The 20,245-nt window shown below is 42.6% G+C and overlaps 2 protein-coding genes across 2 annotated transcripts in view; one reads left to right on the forward strand and one right to left on the reverse strand.

Moving 5' to 3' along the window:
- Positions 1-1,501, forward strand: part of GPR87 (G protein-coupled receptor 87) — a 24,805-nt gene extending 23,304 nt beyond the window's left edge. The window contains exon 3 of the mRNA XM_008057464.2: positions 387-1,501. Coding sequence (XP_008055655.1) covers positions 387-1,435 — 1,049 coding nt within the window. The 3' untranslated portion in view covers positions 1,436-1,501. The remainder of the gene's footprint in view (positions 1-386) is intronic.
- Positions 1-20,245, reverse strand: part of MED12L (mediator complex subunit 12 like) — a gene marked incomplete at its 3' end in the record, with an annotated part of 335,349 nt that overhangs the window by 129,717 nt on the left and 185,387 nt on the right. The window lies entirely within an intron of this gene.

Here is a 20,245-nt window from a genome sequence, read left to right on the forward strand (position 1 = left end):
ATTGTAGAGATGAGGTCTCGCCAAGTTGCCCAGGCGGGTCTCGAACCCGCAGGCTCAGGCAATCCATTCACCTCAACCTCCCAAAGGCGCGGGATTACGGGGCTGAGCCACCAAGCCCAGCTATATGTTGATTTTCAAAAACTTGGCACGTGGGAATCAGAACTATGACTTTTAACTCAAGGGACTTGGTATGGGGGGAGGGGAATCACCGATTCTTAGCCACTCGAAATATTACCCATGTGCTAGATTGATTCTGTCACTCGCTGATGACCTCTTGAAGTTCTTCCAAAATAGCAAGAGTCAGGCCGGTGAGGGAGCCTGGTGGTCTGTGGACACCTTTGCCAAGCACTGAAGTCATGTCTCCCTACCTCCTACTTCCCCTACAGATAACGAGCTACACAGCTCAGGGAGTCACACTCCAAGCAACACAAGCGACAGTCCTGGACCTGGAAAAAACACCACCACCTACAACGAGTTTGACACCATCATCTTGCCTGTGCTTTACCTCGTTATTTTTGTGGCCAGCATGTTGCTGAATGGTCTAGCTGTGTGGATCTTCTTCCACATCAGGAATAAAACCAGCTTCATATTCTATCTCAAAAACATAGTGGTTGCAGACCTCATCATGACACTGACATTTCCATTTAGAATAGTTCATGATGCAGGACTTGGACCTTGGTACTTCAAGTTTATCCTCTGCAGATACACATCGGTTTTGTTTTATGCAAACATGTATACGTCCATCGTGTTTCTCGGGCTGATAAGTATCGATCGCTATCTGAAGGTGGTAAAACCATTTGGGGACTCTCGCATGTACAGCATAACCTTCACCAAGGTTTTATCTGTTTGTGTCTGGGTGATCATGGCTGTTCTGTCTTTGCCAAACATCATCCTAACGAATGGTCAGCCGACTAAGGAGAATATTCACGACTGTGTGAATCTGAAGAGTCCATTGGGAGTCAGATGGCATGAGGCAGTCACCTATGTCAACAGCTGCGTGTTTGTGGCCGTGCTGGTGATTCTGATCGGATGTTACATAGCCATTTCCAGGTACATCCACAAATCCAGCAGGCAATTCATAAGTCAGTCAAGCCGAAAGCGGAAACATAACCAGAGCATCAGGGTGGTCGTGGCTGTGTTTTTTACCTGCTTTCTGCCCTATCACCTGTGCAGGATTCCTTTTACGTTTAGTCACTTAGACAGGCTTTTAGATGAATCTGCACACAAAATCTTGCATTACTGCAAGGAAATGACACTTTTCTTGTCTGCATGCAATGTGTGCCTGGATCCTATAATTTACTTTTTCATGTGCAGATCATTTTCAAGAAGGTTATTCAAAAAATCAAATATCAGAACCAGGAGCGAAAGCATCAGATCACTGCAAAGTGTCCGAAGGTCAGAAGTCCGCATATATTATGATTATACTGATGTGTAGGCCTTCAATTGCTTGTTGGAATCAGTATGTACAAAGTGTAAATAAATGTTTCTTTTCGTTATCCTTGCTTGAGCCCAAGAAGGTATGAATTAACAAAACAACTAAAGTGATATGAAATTGGAGCATAATTATTTGTAACTAAGGGAAACACTAAGGCATGATGGGAATTTTGAGGTCCAGAGTTAGAGGGGCAGAAAGAGCCATGGCAGTGTCACTGCACTGCAGCCATGCCCTGGGAATGGCTGCTCTGAAGACATTTTTGCAAAAAAAAAAAAACAGAAAAGACAGGGAGGATAATTCTATCTAACCTGGAAGCACAAGATTTGAGAAAGACTGCTCCTTTCAACAAAGCTCATTTACTGCAGGTATAACTAACTAAATATTGATTATTAGGGCTTCCATTTTTCCATCTGTGAACTAGGGCATTTGGCCATTATCCCCCCTTCACTGTGTGTGTTTCTTTTTAACTTTTTTTTTTCCTTTGCTCATTACTATACTAATAAGTATGTGTGTATGTGATGTTTAAGGGCTCCAGTTCTGATGAGATCGTGTGCGTTCAGGGTGGTATGGCCATACACCAAGGGCTTGAGTTCTAAGACCCTCTATATCCAGGTCAGAGCACACCCTAGGCTCCAAAAGTGAAGAGGCATGGGCTGGGGGAACTCCTTCTGCCTCCTCTCTCTACTCCAAGCTTCACCGTGGCTCCTGTGATGCTTAGTTTCATTCCTTGGGGTAAAAGACTGTCATCCAGCAATACAAATGCTTTCTCGGGAAAGCCTTAACAGAGGAGGAGTGAAAGCTTGTTTGCCGAGTAACAGAGGACATCATGGCTAACAGACAAAACACACACACACAGACACACACACACACACACACAGACACACACACACACACACACACACACACACACACATACGACGTGGTACAATACTTAATTTAGTCTTGTAAACCTTCTGCAAAATTGCTCATGTGAGCAAAAATGAGGGGCACAAGAATAACTGAGCACAACACTGACTACTGTTACTGTTGTCAGGTACAGGAACAGGATTCAGGACTACAAAATGCCTAGTAATAAGTCAGGTTTGGCAGAGGGGTTGGTGGCAAAAGGATTAAATGGACTATCTGAGGATTTCTATCAACATAGCCATCTCTCCATCAAGATTCCAACTCTATAAATGCAATGGACACTTGAGTCCATGAATTTTTTTTTTTAAGTCGGAGTCTCATTCTATCACCCAAGCTGGAGTGCAGTGGCACACTCACAACCACTGCAGCCACAACCTGCTGCGCTCAGGTGATCTTTCCACCTCAGTCTCCCAAGTCACTGGAATTACAGGCACATGCCACCATGCCCAGTTTACTTTTTGATTTATTGAGGAGAGGAGGTCTCACCAAGTGGTCCAGGCTGGTCTTGAACCCATAGGCTCAGGCAATCCTCTCACCTCAGCCTTCCAAAATGCTGGGATTACAGGCTTGAGCAACGATGCCAGGCTATTTTGTTTTTTTGTTTTTGAGTTGGAGTCTCACTCTGTCACCCAGGCTGGAGTGCAGTGGCATGTTCACAGCGACCACAGCCTTGAACTGCTGGGCTCAGGTAATCCATCCCCCCTCAGCTTTCTAAGTAGCTATAATTACAGGCATATGCCACCATGCCCAGTTAATTTTTTGATTTATTGTAGAGATGAGGTCTCGCCAAGTGGTCCAGGCTGGTCTTGAACCCGTAGGCTCAGGCAATCCTCTCGCCTCAGCCTTCCAAAGTGCTGGGATGATAAGCGTGAGCCACTGCGCCCAGCCAAGATAGTCCTATTTTAGATTAGCTAATGAGAAAAGGCAGTTTGAAAGGCTAATTTCTTTCTCTGCTTTCCCCAGAATGCCCGAGACAAGTTATAGTTTCCCTATAAAAAGGAGGTGCAACACTGCAGCTGGTAAAACACCTTTGGTACCACATGTCCTATCCTCTCCATCCCCAACAAGCCACAGCTCCCAGTCAAAAATCTCAAAAACGATCCTATCTGCTCCACTGCTTATACAGCTACCAAATGTATGGTTTCTGCAGAACCAAAAGCATGAGAGCCTACCCTCTTTAATAGCAAGTACTTCTCTACCCCAGACCTCATTTAATCCTCTAATCCAGTCCTCAATTCTAAAAGGTCTTTACAACATTTTAAATCCCATTTTAATTTCTAATATAGTTCAGCACATTTAATGTGATGGGGTTCTATTTCTCTGAAATGACATTAGTAAGTCAATGGGAATCTTAAAACATTGGCTTTAAAAAAAAAAGTCATATGACAAAAGGCAACAAAATCACACTGTGCATATTTTACACCAGTTCCCACACTGTGGTCATAAAAATTTTTTATCCAGGCCAGTCAAGAGTGAATCATTTACATGACTAAATAACATCAAAAGGGATAATATAAAATACAGTGCTAGTGTCAGAAGTCACAAAATGTTAACACTGAAGAAAATAATTCTATTTGGTTGTCTTTTAAAAAATTATTGGTAATTAAATAATCTCAGATTTTAAATCTAAAATTTCTTACTTAGGACTTTGGGATTACATTCAATTATTTCAGAAGCCTTTCAGGTGGCAATAAATAGCATACTTATTCTTCCCTTTATGCAGAAGAGAAACACATTCAGAGAATTTCCCAAAGGAAATTTTTCTGCTCTTCATAAAACTGACATTCAGATCTTTCATTATAGATCTTTCAATGTGTGTGTTACTGACTCTGCTATATTCATTAAACCACTTCACAAACATTTTACTCTCATTTTGAAACAGCATGTCAGTATTTTGTTTTTCAACCAAAGTTTCAGGGAAATGGTGCCTAGGAAAATGCATAAATTCAGTTTAATTATCCAAGTCAAAATTGTGTGTCTGTGTACACATGCACATGAGAATACAGCTTAAACATAAAGAAATGTTATGATCACATGGGGAAATGTGATATACTAGAAAAAAACACTTAAGAAAACAAGGATAAAATAAAGCTCAGGGACTACTTAAATCTTATAAATACAGATTTTCCCCACACTAAATACCACAAGAAGCCAATTAACAAACAATGAATACTAGCTAGGCACATTCCATATAAAAAGACATTGTGCACAGCATGATATATAAAATAACCTTTGGGCGTCCCTAATTGACTTCTAAAAGTCAATACTTAAGAACAAATATTTTCAAATTGCTACATAATACAAGTATCTGGTAGATGTAGGATTTATTATATACCTTAGCCCTCCAACACCATCTAGTGGTAAAATTCATAAAACAAGTGAAGAAAACAACTTAGGTCCTACTTAACAGCATGCCACCACATGGCAACACCACCTAGCGTGATCCAACAGTCTTTCCTTAGACATCTTTATTAATGCTAATGTAAACAAATGTATATTCTGGAGCTGACTAGTACAATACAAGATGGAAATTTTTGAGAAGAGTAATTAACTCTTTCGAGCAGTTATCTTACAGATGTAAAAAGAACAAAAACTATAAGTGCTGCAATTACACGTGAATTTCATGGGAAAATGCTACAAATACTGGCTATACTTTCCAAATTAACATATGAAAAAATTATAAACAAAGTACAATTTATCCGTGGGTTTCAAAAGTACACAAAAGTCATCATTAGAACTAAACAGAGGAGTAAGACTTGTCAGTGTTAAACAACAGTGATTTTCAACAACTTGTCAAGAAACTGAAATTCAAATGGCAGCTTTCATTTTGAATAATCTTAAATGCACCTTATAAACCGCAATGAAAAAAAATCATCTAAATTTATTTTTTAAAAATTATAATGTGATTCTCTGACCACACGCCCCTTTTTCTCTTCATTTGAAAATTCAAGATATAGAACTAAATTGGAAATTCCTTTTATTCCCAATAGTTTTGGCAAACATTCTTAATTAGTGTAAACTGGTCCATTTATCTTTGAATTATGCCGGAGAATATTCTGTGGTTGAAGTCTGGGCAGACCCCACAGTAAATCTTAGAACTGAGCCCTATGTCTGACTAAACCAGACTATGAACCAGAGCAAAGCAGACCTAAATTTTAGCCTCAGATATTAACAAACATGGTTTTCACATATGAGAAAGTGAATGGACTACTCCCATGAGCAGCACAGGGCATTTCTTAAATGTAGGGGAATGAATGCCACACACTTTGTATGATATCGAGCATCTATGGCCCCAGCCACCAAACATAGGGGCAATAACAAAAACAACAGCAACAAAATACTCTGAATCTGACAAAATGCCTCTTGGATCAGTAATGTTTACATTGAGAATGTCCATTGGATTCCTGAACCATTTCTGGACGGAAAGAAGAATACGCTCAAGTGTTCAAACAACAGAGAAACCCAGATACCAGTAAGTCCTAACTAACTTTGGGATGGGACAGAGTATTAATAGGACATAAATAGATTTTAAAAAACTTTTCACTCCCACTTCTGTGTAATCACAAATATGGTAAAAAGAAATCGATGACTTCTACAAAGTTTATACACAAGCTTTCTTAGATGTTCACTTTGATGTTTTATATGCTTTCTGCAAATGCTTTTGAATGACGACGATAGATATCCCACAGAAAGTTATCTAGTGGCAAGTTAAATGCAAATAATAAGAATAATAACGATCAAATCTTATACAGTGCTCACCAGTCACTGTCCCAAGTGCCTTACATATATAAACTTTTTAATCTCCACAGTCACTTTATATAGTAGATATCTTATTATTATGCCATTTTACAGATGAGGAAACTAAGGCATACCCGTCACATGGCTGAAAAGTAAAGTGAGATGGTAGTAGCTTATGAAGCTGGGAGTCTAAAGTCCATGCTGTTACCAGGACAGCATCACTTTCTCTCCCCACTCCACCCCACCCAAGGAGGCTTCTTCCCCTGGAATTCACTCAGTACCCCCATACAACAAGGCACCTGAACTGGAAATCTGAGTCCCCACTTTTCCTCACTTCCCATCAACAGTTCTATACTAGAGTGGGCGCGGTGGCACACACCCGTAATCCCAATAGTTTGGAAGGCCGAGGTAGGAGGATCACTTGAGTCCAGGAGTTCAAGACTAGCCTAGGCAACATAGCAAGACCTCATCTCTACTAAGAAATTTTAAAAATTAGCCACACGCCCATAGTCCCAGACACTTGGGAGGCGGAGGTGTAAGGATCACCTGAGCCCAGGAGGGTCAGGCTGCAGTGAACCATGATCAGGCCACTGTACTCCAGCCTGAGTGACAGAGTGAGATCCCTGTCCAAAGGGGGGAAAAAATGGAAGAAAAGAAAAGAAAATTCTATACCAAGTCCTGCCTCTCTGATCCTAGAAATGGTGGACAAGACAGGTACCTGCCCTGCCTGGATCTGCACTGGGGTAGCTCAGCCCTAGTGGGAGAATGTCTGGTCTGATGGATAAGAAAGGATTTGAGGCAGGAAGACCCGGATCTCACCATTCACTGTGCACCATGTTTTCAGACTGATGGCAACGGGGACTACTTGAGGTCTTGAACTTTCTGTTCCTTCCTAGTGTCTAGGACTTTTAATTCAGAATGATTAACTTCTAATAAAATAGAGATAGCTGCCAGGTTCGGGGCTCAGCCTGTAATCCCAGCGCTTTGGGAGGCCGAGGTGAGTGGATTCCCTGAGCCCGCGGGTTCGAGACCCGCCTGGGCAACTTGGCGAGACCTCATCTCTACAATAAATCAAAAAATTAGCCGGGCATGGTAGAGCGTGCCTGTAGTTCCGGCTACTTGGAAGGCTGAGGCAGAAGGATCGCCGGGGCCCAGCAGGTCAAGTCTGAGTGACAGAGTGAGACTCCAACTCAAAAAAATAATAATAATAATACAGATAGCTAATGTTCATGGAGCACTCCCTACATACCAGGCATTGTTTCCAGCACCAGGGCCAACCACTTTAATCCCCACAACAAATTCATGAGGAAATCCTAGCATGTCCCCTAGTTAGAGGTGACGAAATGACTTTCCCAAGGTCACACAGGTAACAATAACTGTTGGTGGGATTCGAACCCAGGCAATTTGGGTCCAGAAGCCCCAGTTTACACAACAGCTCAATTCCAAAATGAAACATATTCCTCAAAGTCTTATCAATACTGCCAAAAGACAGACCTTGTTAATTATTTATGTTACCAAAGTGCTACTAACACAGATAAACTGGATCAACACCCTAATCAAAGCTAGGGTAAACTACCTGTAGTCCCAGCACTCTGGGAAATCAAAGTGGGAGGATTACTTGAGCCCAGGAGTTCGAGACCAATCTGGGCAACAAAGCAACACATCGTCTCTAAAAAAGTCAAAAAATTGGCTGGGCATGGTGGTATATGCCTATGGTCCCAGTTATTCAGGAGGCTGAGGTGGAAAGACAGCCTGAGCCCAGGAGGCTGAGGCTGCAGTAAGCCATGATTGTGCCACAGCCTTCAGCTTGGGAGACAGATGAGACAATTAAAAAAAGAAGAAGAAGAAGAAGTTGTAAAAAAATTTTAAATTAAAAAAAGGCTGAGTTTGAACCTGGGAAGCCCTCTCCACTCAAGTGTGAATAAATTGCATTAAACAAAAAAGACAATATCCAGTGTTAAGAAAACACTAAGTCAGTCAATAATTCATTTTTGATCATTTTATTCATTTATAATTAGAATAGCCATATAATTTATTGTCAAAAACCTGGACACTTTTGAGAGAGAAAGTGTCACTCCCTGAGCTGGCATGGCAGGTATAAACTGGGACAGTGTCAGCAACAAACACATGGCCCCACCCACACACTTCTAGCTGGTGCGGTGGCTCACGCCTGTAATCCCAGCACTTTGGAAAGCTAAGGTGAGAAGATTGCCTGACACCAGGGATTTGAGACCAGCCTGGGCAACATGGCGAGACACGGTCTCTACCAAACAAAAAACAAAAACCCAAAAACCTATCCGGGTGCAGTGACACCAGCCTGTAGTTCCAGCTACTTGGAAGGCTGAGGCAGAAGGGTCTCCTGAGTCCAGCAGGTCGAGGCTGCGGTGGCCATGTGTGTGCCACTGCACTCCAGCCTGGGCAACAGCGAGATTCCTAATAAAAAAAAAAAAAAAGAAAATACATTTCTGCATTGGGATTATATCACTAGTAAAACAAGCAGCAGTAAAACAAGGACAAGGAAAAAACAAAAACTCCAAGAATCCAGAGAGAAGCCTTGACTGTGAGGCTTCTTCCATGAAGCTAACACAGATTGATCTCAAACTCCTGGGCTCAAGTAATCCTCCCACTTTGATTTCCCAGAGTGCTGGGACTACAGGTAGTTTACCCTAGCTTTGATTAGGGTGTTGATCCAGTTTATCTGTGTTAGTAGCACTTTGGTAACATAAATAATTAACAAGGTCTGTCTTTTGGCAGTATTGATAAGACTTTGAGGAATATGTTTCATTTTGGAATTGAGTCCCCGGATGCTGAATTAACAGCTATTCAACAGAAATCTCTCATGGATGCTTGCTGGGAGCATAGGTAATGGTTTTCTGAGTTCATGGCTTGTTGCTTGTGGTTTTGCTTAATGCCACATGAAATAATGCAGCCCTCCCAAAGTGCATGTTTGTTTGGTTTCCTGAAGGAATACATAATCTCAAATCTACTTTATATTCTTTCTCTGCTCCAAACCAAAAACCACCACAAATGTTTCTTAATGCTATTAACTGCTGGGTACAAAATGCATCTTCCATATGATGTCAAGAGATCTTAAGAGGTCCAGACTACATTTATTTGCATTTCCAAGGACCTGGAATGCTTAAACAGGCGAAGCAGAGGGCAGAGCCAACTGAGAGCACAGGTGTACTCTAAATACAGCAGCCAATGGGATAAACAAGAAGTCTTGTCACCCACAAGAAGTCTGTGATTCTCCTGAAAGAGGCTGATGGTCCCTGAGCCCATTCAAGTAGAACTCTGGTTCTGAATAAATTCTCCTGTCATAATTAACTCACAAAAGTGTCACCACAAGGCCTCATTCAACTCACCCATATTAGTTCACGCCTGCTGCTGTAAAAAAAATTCTTTAAACTGGGTAACTTATTGCTCGCAGTTCTGGAAGCTGGGAAGCCCAAGATCAAGGAGCCAGCAGATTCAGCCAGCGGGTGATGAGGGCCAGTCCTGCAGGGATGGTGCTTTCTGTGTCCCCAGTTGATGGAAGGACAAAAGGGCTAATGTTTCCTTAAGTCTCTTAGATAAGGGCACTAATCCCACCCAGATGGGTCCCACCCTCATTGCCTAGCTATCTCCCAAAGGCCCCATCCCTTAACATACTGGGGTTAGATTCCAACATGTGGATATTGGAGGGACACAAACATTCAGACCATCTGCCCACCTCATGATGGTGGAGAATCAGTCAAAAACAGCCAACGCAGCTGCCCCTGAATGGCCCATCCCAAGACTACATACAGAAATTTGGCCTCACCGGTTCTTCATTCTGAATAAGCTGGTCCATACAAAACAGCATAAGAATAACTGTTCTCAAATTATTAACCATAAAGATAACACAGATCTCTAGAGCATTAATTGCCTAAAATCACATAGAATTCCAGGCAGGCCACCATGGAAATTAACAACCCTCACACAATCCAGAACCACAAATGAGTATGCTTAGCTAATATCTTTGCTAAACAGAAAAGACAACTGATTTTACATCATTTCAAGTGTGGCTTACTCTTTGGGTGGATAAAAACAAATCCAAAAACACCTCCATGGGTGATCAGCCACAGCACTTCCTTTTACCTCCCTCCATCAACCCTCAGTCAAGTTCCCTGAAATGTCAACACCACAGCCCCTCCCTGCCACTTGCTGAGTCCCAGCTCCTTCCACATCACCACAGCAGGGACAGGCAGTATTTGTTTATCAGAGTAACTCTGGGAAAGTTTATCTGGGGAAAAATGAAGTAGTTCCCTGCTGAGTCTCATTCCAGCTCCCTCAGTGACTTCCCAAGGCTCGTTTTCCTAAGTTGTTCTTCTCTCAGTGTAATCCAAAAGGCTGAGCAGTTAAAGCCCTAAGTAAATAAACTGCCCTATAAAGCAGTGTGATGCCCTCTGAGTCACCTGTCCTATGTCCTATCACTATGCAGGTGAGGGGCTCAGACACCTACAAAAGGATACCAAAAGTGTGCCGATCTAAGTAATTTAATGCCCCAGGATGGTATTATCTAAAATATTCATAGTCATGGTTTTCAGACTAATTCCATTACCCATCTTTACTTATAGACCCAGAGCACAGAGATGGGGGATATTTCTTCTCTTCAGTATATTTTGGTAACAAATATTCACTCAACAAACACTTCTGAGTGCCTACAATGGGAGCAGACACTGGAAACACCAAAACAAAGAAGCCAGCAAGGACAGCCAACGCCCAGTCTAGGTACACAAGCCATGCCAGAGGAATACTTGTAACACTGAGGAATTGGGGACACGTCAAAAGACAGGGAAGTCTTGCGAGCAGATGGTAGCAAAATGAAGAGAATGAGAAATGACCCATTTCTGAGAACTGAAGGTGTAAAGGAAATTTCTCCCTTTTGCTTCCTCGGCATCTTTCAAAAACATACAGAAAAGAGGACATACATGCAGAAAAGTTTTTGCTTTTGTAACAAAGTTATAAGTTCTGATTCTTTGCTAATGTCAACTGAAATCCATTCCTTCTGATTCTTAAGGTTTAAACCCAGGCTGGGCACAGTGGCTCACACCTACAATCCCAGCACTTTGGGAAGCCAAGGTGAGACTCCCTGAGCTCAGGGATTTGAGACCAGCCTGGGAAACTTGGAAAGACTTCATCTCTACAATAAATCAAAAACTTAGCCAGGTGTGGTAGTGCGTGCCTATAGTTCCAGTTACTTGGAAGGCTGAGGCGGAAGGATCACCTGAGCCCAGTAAGTCTAGGCTGTGGTGGCCATGAGTATTCCCCATTGCACTCTAGCCTGGGAGACAAGAGTGAGACTCTGACCCCCCCCCCCAATAAAGTTTAAGCCTAATCTAATTCTAGCACACAGAAACTCTGAGCACTTTACTAACTGGAATTAGATAATCACCCATGACTCAATGCTAGCACCTATATCAAAGTGCAGTGTTGTGAACTGCCCTATAAAACATGTCAAAGGTGCGCTTATTAGTTCATTTTGTAAACTGTTACTTCTTCTAGTTCACCAGAAGGGGGTGATACTGTACCAGACATGTTCTCAGATGAAGGCAAGGGCACACTTGCCAAGGAATTTCCATGTCCTATTACTCACTGCAAGACTAAAAAGGCATTATTTTACACCACAGTGACTTATATCACGTTTTAAAGATATGATTTCTGCCCCCTTTCCTCCACTACTGTGAATCAATAAGGGTTTCATGCTTCACACAGGGAAACATAAAAAGGCCTTTATGGACTCAAGATGGACGCCAGCCTGCTTTTTATGGGCAGCTGATGACAGGCAGAATGGAAACTCACTGGAAACAATAATAGACATATTTCAGGATTACATGTGTTAGACTCGCCGTCTTTTGTTAGTATGAATACACAAGGGATGTTTATATATAACCAGTCTTCTGACTAACGAAGCAGGGGCCTGCCTGGAAATGGTACTGGAGAAAGGAAACACGTAGGCGTCCGAGAGGGGTGGGCTGTGGGTGGCAGGCCCACCAGGGGTTTGTGGAGGGCTCTGAGAAAAAACATGATGAGGAGGAAATCTCACAGTACTTTAATCTTAGGAGTCCACAAAAAGAAATGGGAACTTAGAACTATTTACCGTGCAACCAAATACCACAGGCAAAAGGAGAACAAATGTTGTTTATTTTAGATTTTGTTTTCTAAAAGTAAGACTCTTGAACACAAGGACCATGCCCACTATTATTTTACTGTAACTATTATTTGGTTATTATTTACTTTGTATTATAATACACCAAGTTAACTGTATTGCTAAAAGTCATATTAAAATTTTTAAAACACATGAAAATATAGTCAATAAATGTTTTTTGTCAGGTAAAATATCTTTTCAAACATTAGTAAGATACTTATTTCCAATTCCAAGAAAAATGTATACACACTCATATTTGATTTAAGTATATCCTCAAGATGCCCAGAGCAAACTTTGTGGTGGCAGGGTCAATTTTAAATCCTGCACGAAAATATTTCAAAGCCGGGTGTGGTGGTTCATGCCTATAATTTCAGCACTTTGGGAGGCTGAGGTGAGAGAATTGCCCGAGCCTAGGGGTTCAAGACCAGCCTGGGCAACTTGGTGAGACTTCATCTCTACAATAAATCAAAAAATTAGCTGGGCATGGTGGCGTGTGCCTGTAGTTCCAGCTACTTGGAAGACTGAGGCGGAAGGATCACCTGAGCCCAGTAGGTCAAGGCTGCAGAGGCCAGGAGCATGCCACTGCCCTCCGACCTGGGTGACAGAGTAAGATTCCAACTCAAAAAAGAAAAAAAAGAAAGAAAATATTTCAAAATTGTTCACAAATATGCTCATGTTTCCATAAGCTCCATACACTAGGATGGCTGGGGCCAGTTTCCAGAACCCGGGAGACAGGTTGAGGTCAATAAGGAAGATCCCACTTCCAACACTTTCCTGCTAAGAAGAGGGAGTAACAGCAGACAATGTAAGCACAGTTTTTTTGGTTTTTTTGAGATAGGGTTTTACTCCGTGGCCTAGGCTGGAGTACAGTGGCATGATCACGGCTCACCACAGCCTACACCTTCTGGGCTCAGGCGATCCTTTTGTGTCAGCTTCCTGAGTAGCTGGGATTACAGGCCACAGACCTTGTTTGTAGAGACATGGTCTTGCTATGTTACTCAAGCTGGTCTCCAACTCCTGGGCTCAAACAATCCTCCCGCCTCAGCCTCCCAAAGTGCTAGAATTACAGCAATGAGCCACTGCACCTGATAAGCAAAGATTTATATCATTCGTAGACATCCAGTGGGGGGAAAAATGATGAGAGAAGATAAGATGAAACATAAAGTTAATGGCTCCAGAAGAATCACACGCTACTGCGTTTGTAGCATAAGTCCCCTTTGATCTCCTCCTTGGGCATCATTAATCTGCAGCTGCTCTAGCCTCACTCTCTCTATCAGTCTCCCAGGAAGCTCTCTTTCTCATTTACACCACCCTATCAGTGCCCTGATCATCAAAATTTCTGTTCTCAGGACACATGTCCACATGGGTGCCTACAGCTATGGATAACTGATGAGTAACTGGAAAGGAACGCATGCAGGTGAAGTTGAACAAACAAAACGGGCTGGGCAGTGGGACATCCACCTGGATTACAACGTTCCTCCAAGTGTAAGAACAGAAGGTCCAAAATAGGCAGGCGGGGATAGTCACACTCGGCTACATTCCTGAATTACCTGGACGCTTTGAAAATATAGATTCTGGCCAGGCGTGGTGGCTCATGCCTATAATCCTAGCACTTTGGAAGGCCGAGGTGAAAGGATTGTGTGAGTCCATGGGTTCGAGACCAGCCTGGGCAACTTGGTGAGACCTCATCTCTACAATTAAAAAAATAGTAATAATTTATGGGCCAGGCATGCTGGCACATGCCTGTGGTTTTGGTTACTTGGAAGGCTAAGGTGAAAGGATCACCTGAGCCCAGCAGGTCAAGGCTATGGTTACTGTGAGCATGCCACTGCACTCCAGCCTGGGTGGCAGACTGAGACTCTGACACAAAAAGAAAAAGAAAAAAAAGAAAATATTCCTCAGTCAAAAACACATGGATTCTGATTCAGTCCCTTTGAAGCAGTGTCTTGGAATCTATATTGTAAAAGCTCCCCAGGTGATGATGATGGCCAAACAAGTATATAAATAATGGTCTTAAAAATGCCAGAGAAGCCAAGTACAATGACTCACTTCTGTAATCCCAACACTCTGGAAGCCAGAGGCAAGAGGATTGCCTGAGCTCAGGGTTCTAAGGGTTCAAGACTAACCTAGGCAACTTGGCAAGCCCTCCCCTCTAAAATAAATTTAAAAATTAGCCTGGCATGGTGGCGCACACCTGTAGTTACAACGACTTGTCAGGCTGAGGCAGAAGGATTGCCTGAGCCCAGCAGGTCGAAGCTGCGGTGGCTGTGAGCATGTCACTGCACTTCAGCCTTGGTGACAGAGTGAGACTTCAACTCAAAAAAAAAAAACCAAAAAAACTAATTTTATGTGTGTATACAGTCAGAAATTCTTCATGAGAAAATACACTTTTCCTATATTCCCACAGTGTCCTAGTGTACACTCCTCTCAGATGTTTGGTGAATTAATAAATCAGCGTTTATCGTTCACTTAGCTGTAAGAAAGCTGCTGGTCTGGGGAAGGAACTCTAAACTCTGGAATGTAAAGACCACTCCAGAGTCCAGTCCTGCCGCCTTCTAGCTTCGAACTTATTTCAATCTCCTAAAATCTATTTTCTCATTTGTAGATAGGAAGCCCGAAGGGTTGCTGCGTGTTTTGTCTGTGAAAGGATAATGGGAAGAGAGTTCTCCTCAATCGAGTGTGTGCATGTGTGCCTTGATCTGCAGATGAGCTTTTGAGTGCCTGGCTGTCCCCTTCTCCACCATTCCTACCCTGCCTACCTGCCAATCTAACCATCGAATGGAGGTCACACACTGGCTGCTCCCGAGTCAAAGACAGAGCATAGTCAAGTTCTGTTGTAGCCCACAGGATGTTTGTCAGGCCTACAAAGGTTGGTCAAGGATTAGATTTAGACACCAATCTGTGAAATCAGAGGAGACACAAAAGGGCAGTGCCAGAGCAAGGCTCCAGTGGCTGCTCTGCCAGGGTTCAAATCCCAGCCCTAGGAGCTATGGACCTGATATAACATCTCCATGCCTCCGTTTCCACATCTATTATGAAAAAGGTGGAGGAAAGGAAGTAACAGGACCTGCCTTGCTCATGGAGTCGCTGTGAGTACTCAATGAGTTAAAACACATAAAGTGTTGAGAACTGTGTGCAACGAGCGCCCCATGTTCTGATTACACTGGCTCATCCAAGAGGCATCCACACTGGACCTTGGCAAGCTCCGGGAGACAGACAGACCCTGGGTGGGCCATTAACTCTCCACTTCTCCATAATCCCTCTGCTCCCGGGTGCTTAACATAGCAGTCCCCAACCCTTCTGGCATCAGGGACCTGTCTCGTGAAAGACAATTTTTCCAGGGACCAGGAGAATGGTTTCAGAATATTTCAAGTGCATAACACTTATTGTGCACTTTGCTTCTATTATTAATACACTGTAATATATAATGAAATAATTATACAACTCACCATTTTTTAAAAAAGGTGCAACAGAAGTGGTAAGTAAAATAATGGGCAGGCCATACAAGGATTATAGTTAAGTATTGGATTTTGATGTAAAGTCCGCCACCAGATCGGGCTTGAAGTACATCAACTCACTTACCACCCACTGAGAGGGTTTTGATATGAGTCTGCAAGCAAGTGATGTATTGGGGCTCTGTGAAGTCAAACCTCACTGCGAATGTTACTCTGTATTTGCAGCCACTCCCCAGTGCTAGCATCATCACTGTATCAGCTCCAGCTCAGTTCATCAGGCATTAGATTCTCATATGGAGCATGCAACCTAGATTCCTCGCATGTGCAGTTCACAATAGGGTTTGTGCTCCTATGAAAATCTAATGCCACTGCTGATCTGACAGAAGATGGAGCTCAGGCAGAAAAGCAAGAGATGGGAAGTGGCTGTAAATATAGATGAAGCTTTGCTCACTTGCCAGTTGCCCAACTCCTGCCGTGAGACCAGGTTTCTCAAGGCTACAGTCTGTGACCCAGGGGAAGGGGACCCCTGTCTTAAAAGGTCTGCTTCATTTGGTGCACCTGCCATCAGGAGAGCACCTGGAGAGCTATACTTTCAGCCTTGGACTTCACAGTTCCTGGCATTAAGTGGAAAGCAAGCAGCTCCTGTCTAGGAAATTAGAACGTCCTCCCTAGTCATACCCAAAACAAGTATGTAGAAGTCGAGATGTGTAAGAGTGCTGAAACAGTCAGTGGGTATTTTTGAGACTGTCCGTGCAAACAGTATCTCCTACAATAAATCAGGGAGGTCTTGAGAGTTGCAGCTTAGAGACTGTTAATGCCAAATTGTCCATTTAGTCAGCAAAATGTTTACATCTGAAGGACTCTGCAATAGGCCCTCGTAATAACCAGGCTCTAATGGCTTCTCCCTACATCCACTTGTTGTGAAGTTTATTTAACCACTAGAGCTCATTGCAGCTAAAGCTAACAAGCCTCTCTGTGCACAATGGTGTGTTCTTACCCCTCAGTCAAAGCATCAGCGAGGACTATTGGGGCCCTGCCGGGTCCTGGGGAAGGATCCCTCTGGTAGAGCTCAGTGGAAGCTTCTCTAAACCAGCTCTGGGGGTCCTACGAGACTCTGCCTGAGGATCAATAGTGACCATTAAGTTTGTATGTGAGACACAAAACAAGAAAATGCACTTCATGAGGGGAAGAACTTGGGGACGCATTAGACACTACTCCATCTCCAAGTGCAGAACATGGCCTCCTAGACAGCAAGTGTATATTAAGTAGCCAGAACAGTGCCTGGCCTGTCATAAGCACATCATAGGTACTAGCGAGTACTACAACCGCAAATGTATTGGTTACGTTTTAAGTCAATTACCTTTACAAGGTATAACATGCTAACCCTAATCTGAGAGGGCGTGTATGTAATGTTTACCTATTCCAAAGAAGTCACCCGGTGGTCCAACAGGTAAAGACATGGGTTTATTCAAACTTAGGGGAGAGAGACACGGAGGGTGGCAGGTCAGTGAAGAGAATCTGCACCTCAGCGCAGTATAGCAAGCAGGCTAATTATTCAAATTCCTATCCGGTGTGTTCAATTATATTAAGAGTGACAACTCATTGTTTTCAGCTTTGCTTGCTCACCTGCACCCTGTGAATCAATACTGGGAATATGCATACAGAGACAAGCCTTGGCCAGAGGCCACTTCTTGAGAGAGGGGACAGAAAAAAGCCAAGTATAGGGGGAAGACAGTCTATGTCCAGACACTACCTCACACAAGCTAAGCTGTTTCCCATAATTTGGCAATGGAACCTGAGTGAACACACACGAAATGTGGGAGCCTTTTAAAGAGCATTTCAGGTTGTTTCTTTCTTTCTGATTCTGAGTAACAGACTTTGAAGAGGCCTGGGTAGCCAACTTCTGAGTACTTTCAAGTCTAGTGGCACTGATGTTCAACGGGAAAGACATGAGAGCACACTGTAGGACATTCCCAATCATACTACAGAGCCTGAAAAGAACTAATAATATGAAGAGTTAAAACAGCAGCACAAACTCAGCAAAATGTTAATACACGAGTTTATCTGAAGTCCTATACAAGATCTATTAGTAATATCCAAATACGAAAAAATGTGACAAAAATGACAACAGCAACGCCTTTTATCTAGCAGATGTGGGCAGTGGTGTCGAAATGCTTTCTCCCTCTGCTAATTCTGCATTTCCAGGCAGCGCCAATTACCACTCATCTCCATATATGTACATTGTGTGGATATTGACAATTTCCTCTAAAAAGGGTATTTCGGGTAAAACCATGTCTTACCCATCAGTTCTCCATCTGATACCACTGTGACCCTTTCCTAAAAGTCTCCACCTGCCACTCCCCCTCCCCAAAAGTCTGGCCTTACTCTTAAGTAGAAATCTTCTACCTGCCCTTCCTTCCATTATTCCATCAAGAAACTGTAAAAGGAAATCAGAAGTAAATGAGCTTAAAGACAATGACTCACAGAGGTGACCCTCCACAGGATAGCAAGACTGTCACTTCAAGTACCCTTTGGCAAGGACTGTTTAGTGATCTCCAGGAGGCCCTGAGGGCTGGCAGTGGGCCTCTGCCCCCTCCCAGGAAAGAACAGTCTTTTTACTTTGGGCAAGAACAATATCAATTTTTAAGCCCACATGGGTGCTAAAATGTCTCTTTAAGACCTTAAATTTTTCCTTTTTTTCTCTTACTCTTAGAAAAAGGAAATGACAATTGTCTGTTTCCTCCAAGGACTCAGAAGAATGTAGAGGAAAAAAACGAATTTCACAATGGCAAAGCTTAGAAAAGAAAACCTATTTAGATTGCTGCCTGGCTGTTCACTCTCTGGGTGATATGGAAATTGGGGGAAAGTAATAGAAAATTGGAAGGAAAAAAAAAAGCCGGGCTGGATTCTGGATTCTGTATTACTGAAGGAAGAGAACTAGCTTTGAAGTTAGCCTGACACCCTAAACATCTTCCTCTTTGTTTCCATGGCTCAGTCTTCATTAAGTTCTATCTAACTACAGCAGCAGAGGGACCCACTATCTTGTGGTTTCTGTCAAGTTCCTGATTTTCATCCGTGCTGAAATACGAGCAAGAGCTCTGTGTTAACAGTGCTACCCTGGCACCTGCACTGAGACCCATTCTGAAATAAGTGCTGTCTGCCCCTCGCAGATGAAGGGCTGGATGCAGGTAAGAAACCCGCTTATCCATGAAATGACTATGTATGTGAATGGTGCAGGGGAACAGAAAGGGGGAGTTCTAAGTTGGGCAGCAAAATCACTTAGGTTTTTCTCATTTACTTGTTTGACAACTATAATTGTTTGGTATGTTAATATATTTTCTCATGCTAATTTGGGGATCCAAATCTGAAATATTATCAATTGATGGTTATTTAGGATTTCCAATTGTGGCTGCCAAAATATATTTGTAACGAAGAGACACCAAAGAAAACGTTTAATAGGTGTTCATGCAGAACAAACATTTCAAAAGCTTATAAATGTGGACCAAAACTGCTTCTTAAAACTGCAAATTCAATTACAGTAATATTTATGCATCAGTGTGAATTGCAAATTTCGTTTGCAATTGCATGTGTGTAGAGATATACAATTGTATCTGTTTATATGTTATTTACATAGATAAAAGTGTTTATCTTTGTCATTATTGGGATAAGCTAGCACCCACTAACACTTAAAATATTTACTTGCCTTTAAAGAGAATTATATACCACAAAAATATCTATCCTACGCATACTGAAAATTTGAGTTCATATGCTATTTATTTATGGTCTATAACTCATCAGCTAAATTACTAAAAACACTTTGACCATTATCAATTTAAATTATATTGAGGGGAATTAACACAGACCCACAATGTCAGAATTTCAACAAATCCCATGCAATTCACCTAGTCTAGTTCATGTGTGCTTCACTAAAATGCATAAATACTAGTCCTACATACACATACATATGTGTGCACACATACACAATTACACACTGGTATACACACATTGTAATGCAGTAGCCTCAAATCTGAGAGTGTTTGCAATAATGCTTACCTATTCCAAAGAAGTCACCCAGAGGTCCGGCAGGGAAAGACACTGGTTTATTAAAGCTTAAGAGAGGCACCAATGGAGGAGGGTCGGCAAAGAATTCACACCTCGGGGTGGTATAGCAAGCAGTTTTATAATCAATCAAGTTAATTATCATTGATTAAAAGGAGGAGCTAGACTGTCTTCAGTTTTGCTTGGTTACCTGCATTCCATGACTCATTACCAGCCATGGGGGGGGAGAATAGTCTATGTCTGGGCAATACCTCACACATGTAAATTGTTCATTGCCATGTCTATTTCTTTTTTTTTTTTTTTTTTTTTTTTTGAGTCAGAGTCTCACTTTGTCACCCAGGTTGGAGTGTAGCGGCACACTCACGGCCAACGCAGCCTCGACCTGCTGGGCTCAGCCTCGACCTGCTGGGCTCAGACGATCCTTCTGCCTCAGCCTCCCAAGTAGCCCTGGAACTACAGGAGTGAGCCACCACATCCCACTAA

The sequence above is a fragment of the Carlito syrichta genome, unplaced genomic scaffold, assembly GCF_000164805.1.
Source record: "Carlito syrichta isolate Samal-C Ts95f unplaced genomic scaffold, Tarsius_syrichta-2.0.1 Scaffold87115, whole genome shotgun sequence".
Taxonomy (NCBI): Eukaryota; Metazoa; Chordata; class Mammalia; order Primates; family Tarsiidae; genus Carlito; species Carlito syrichta.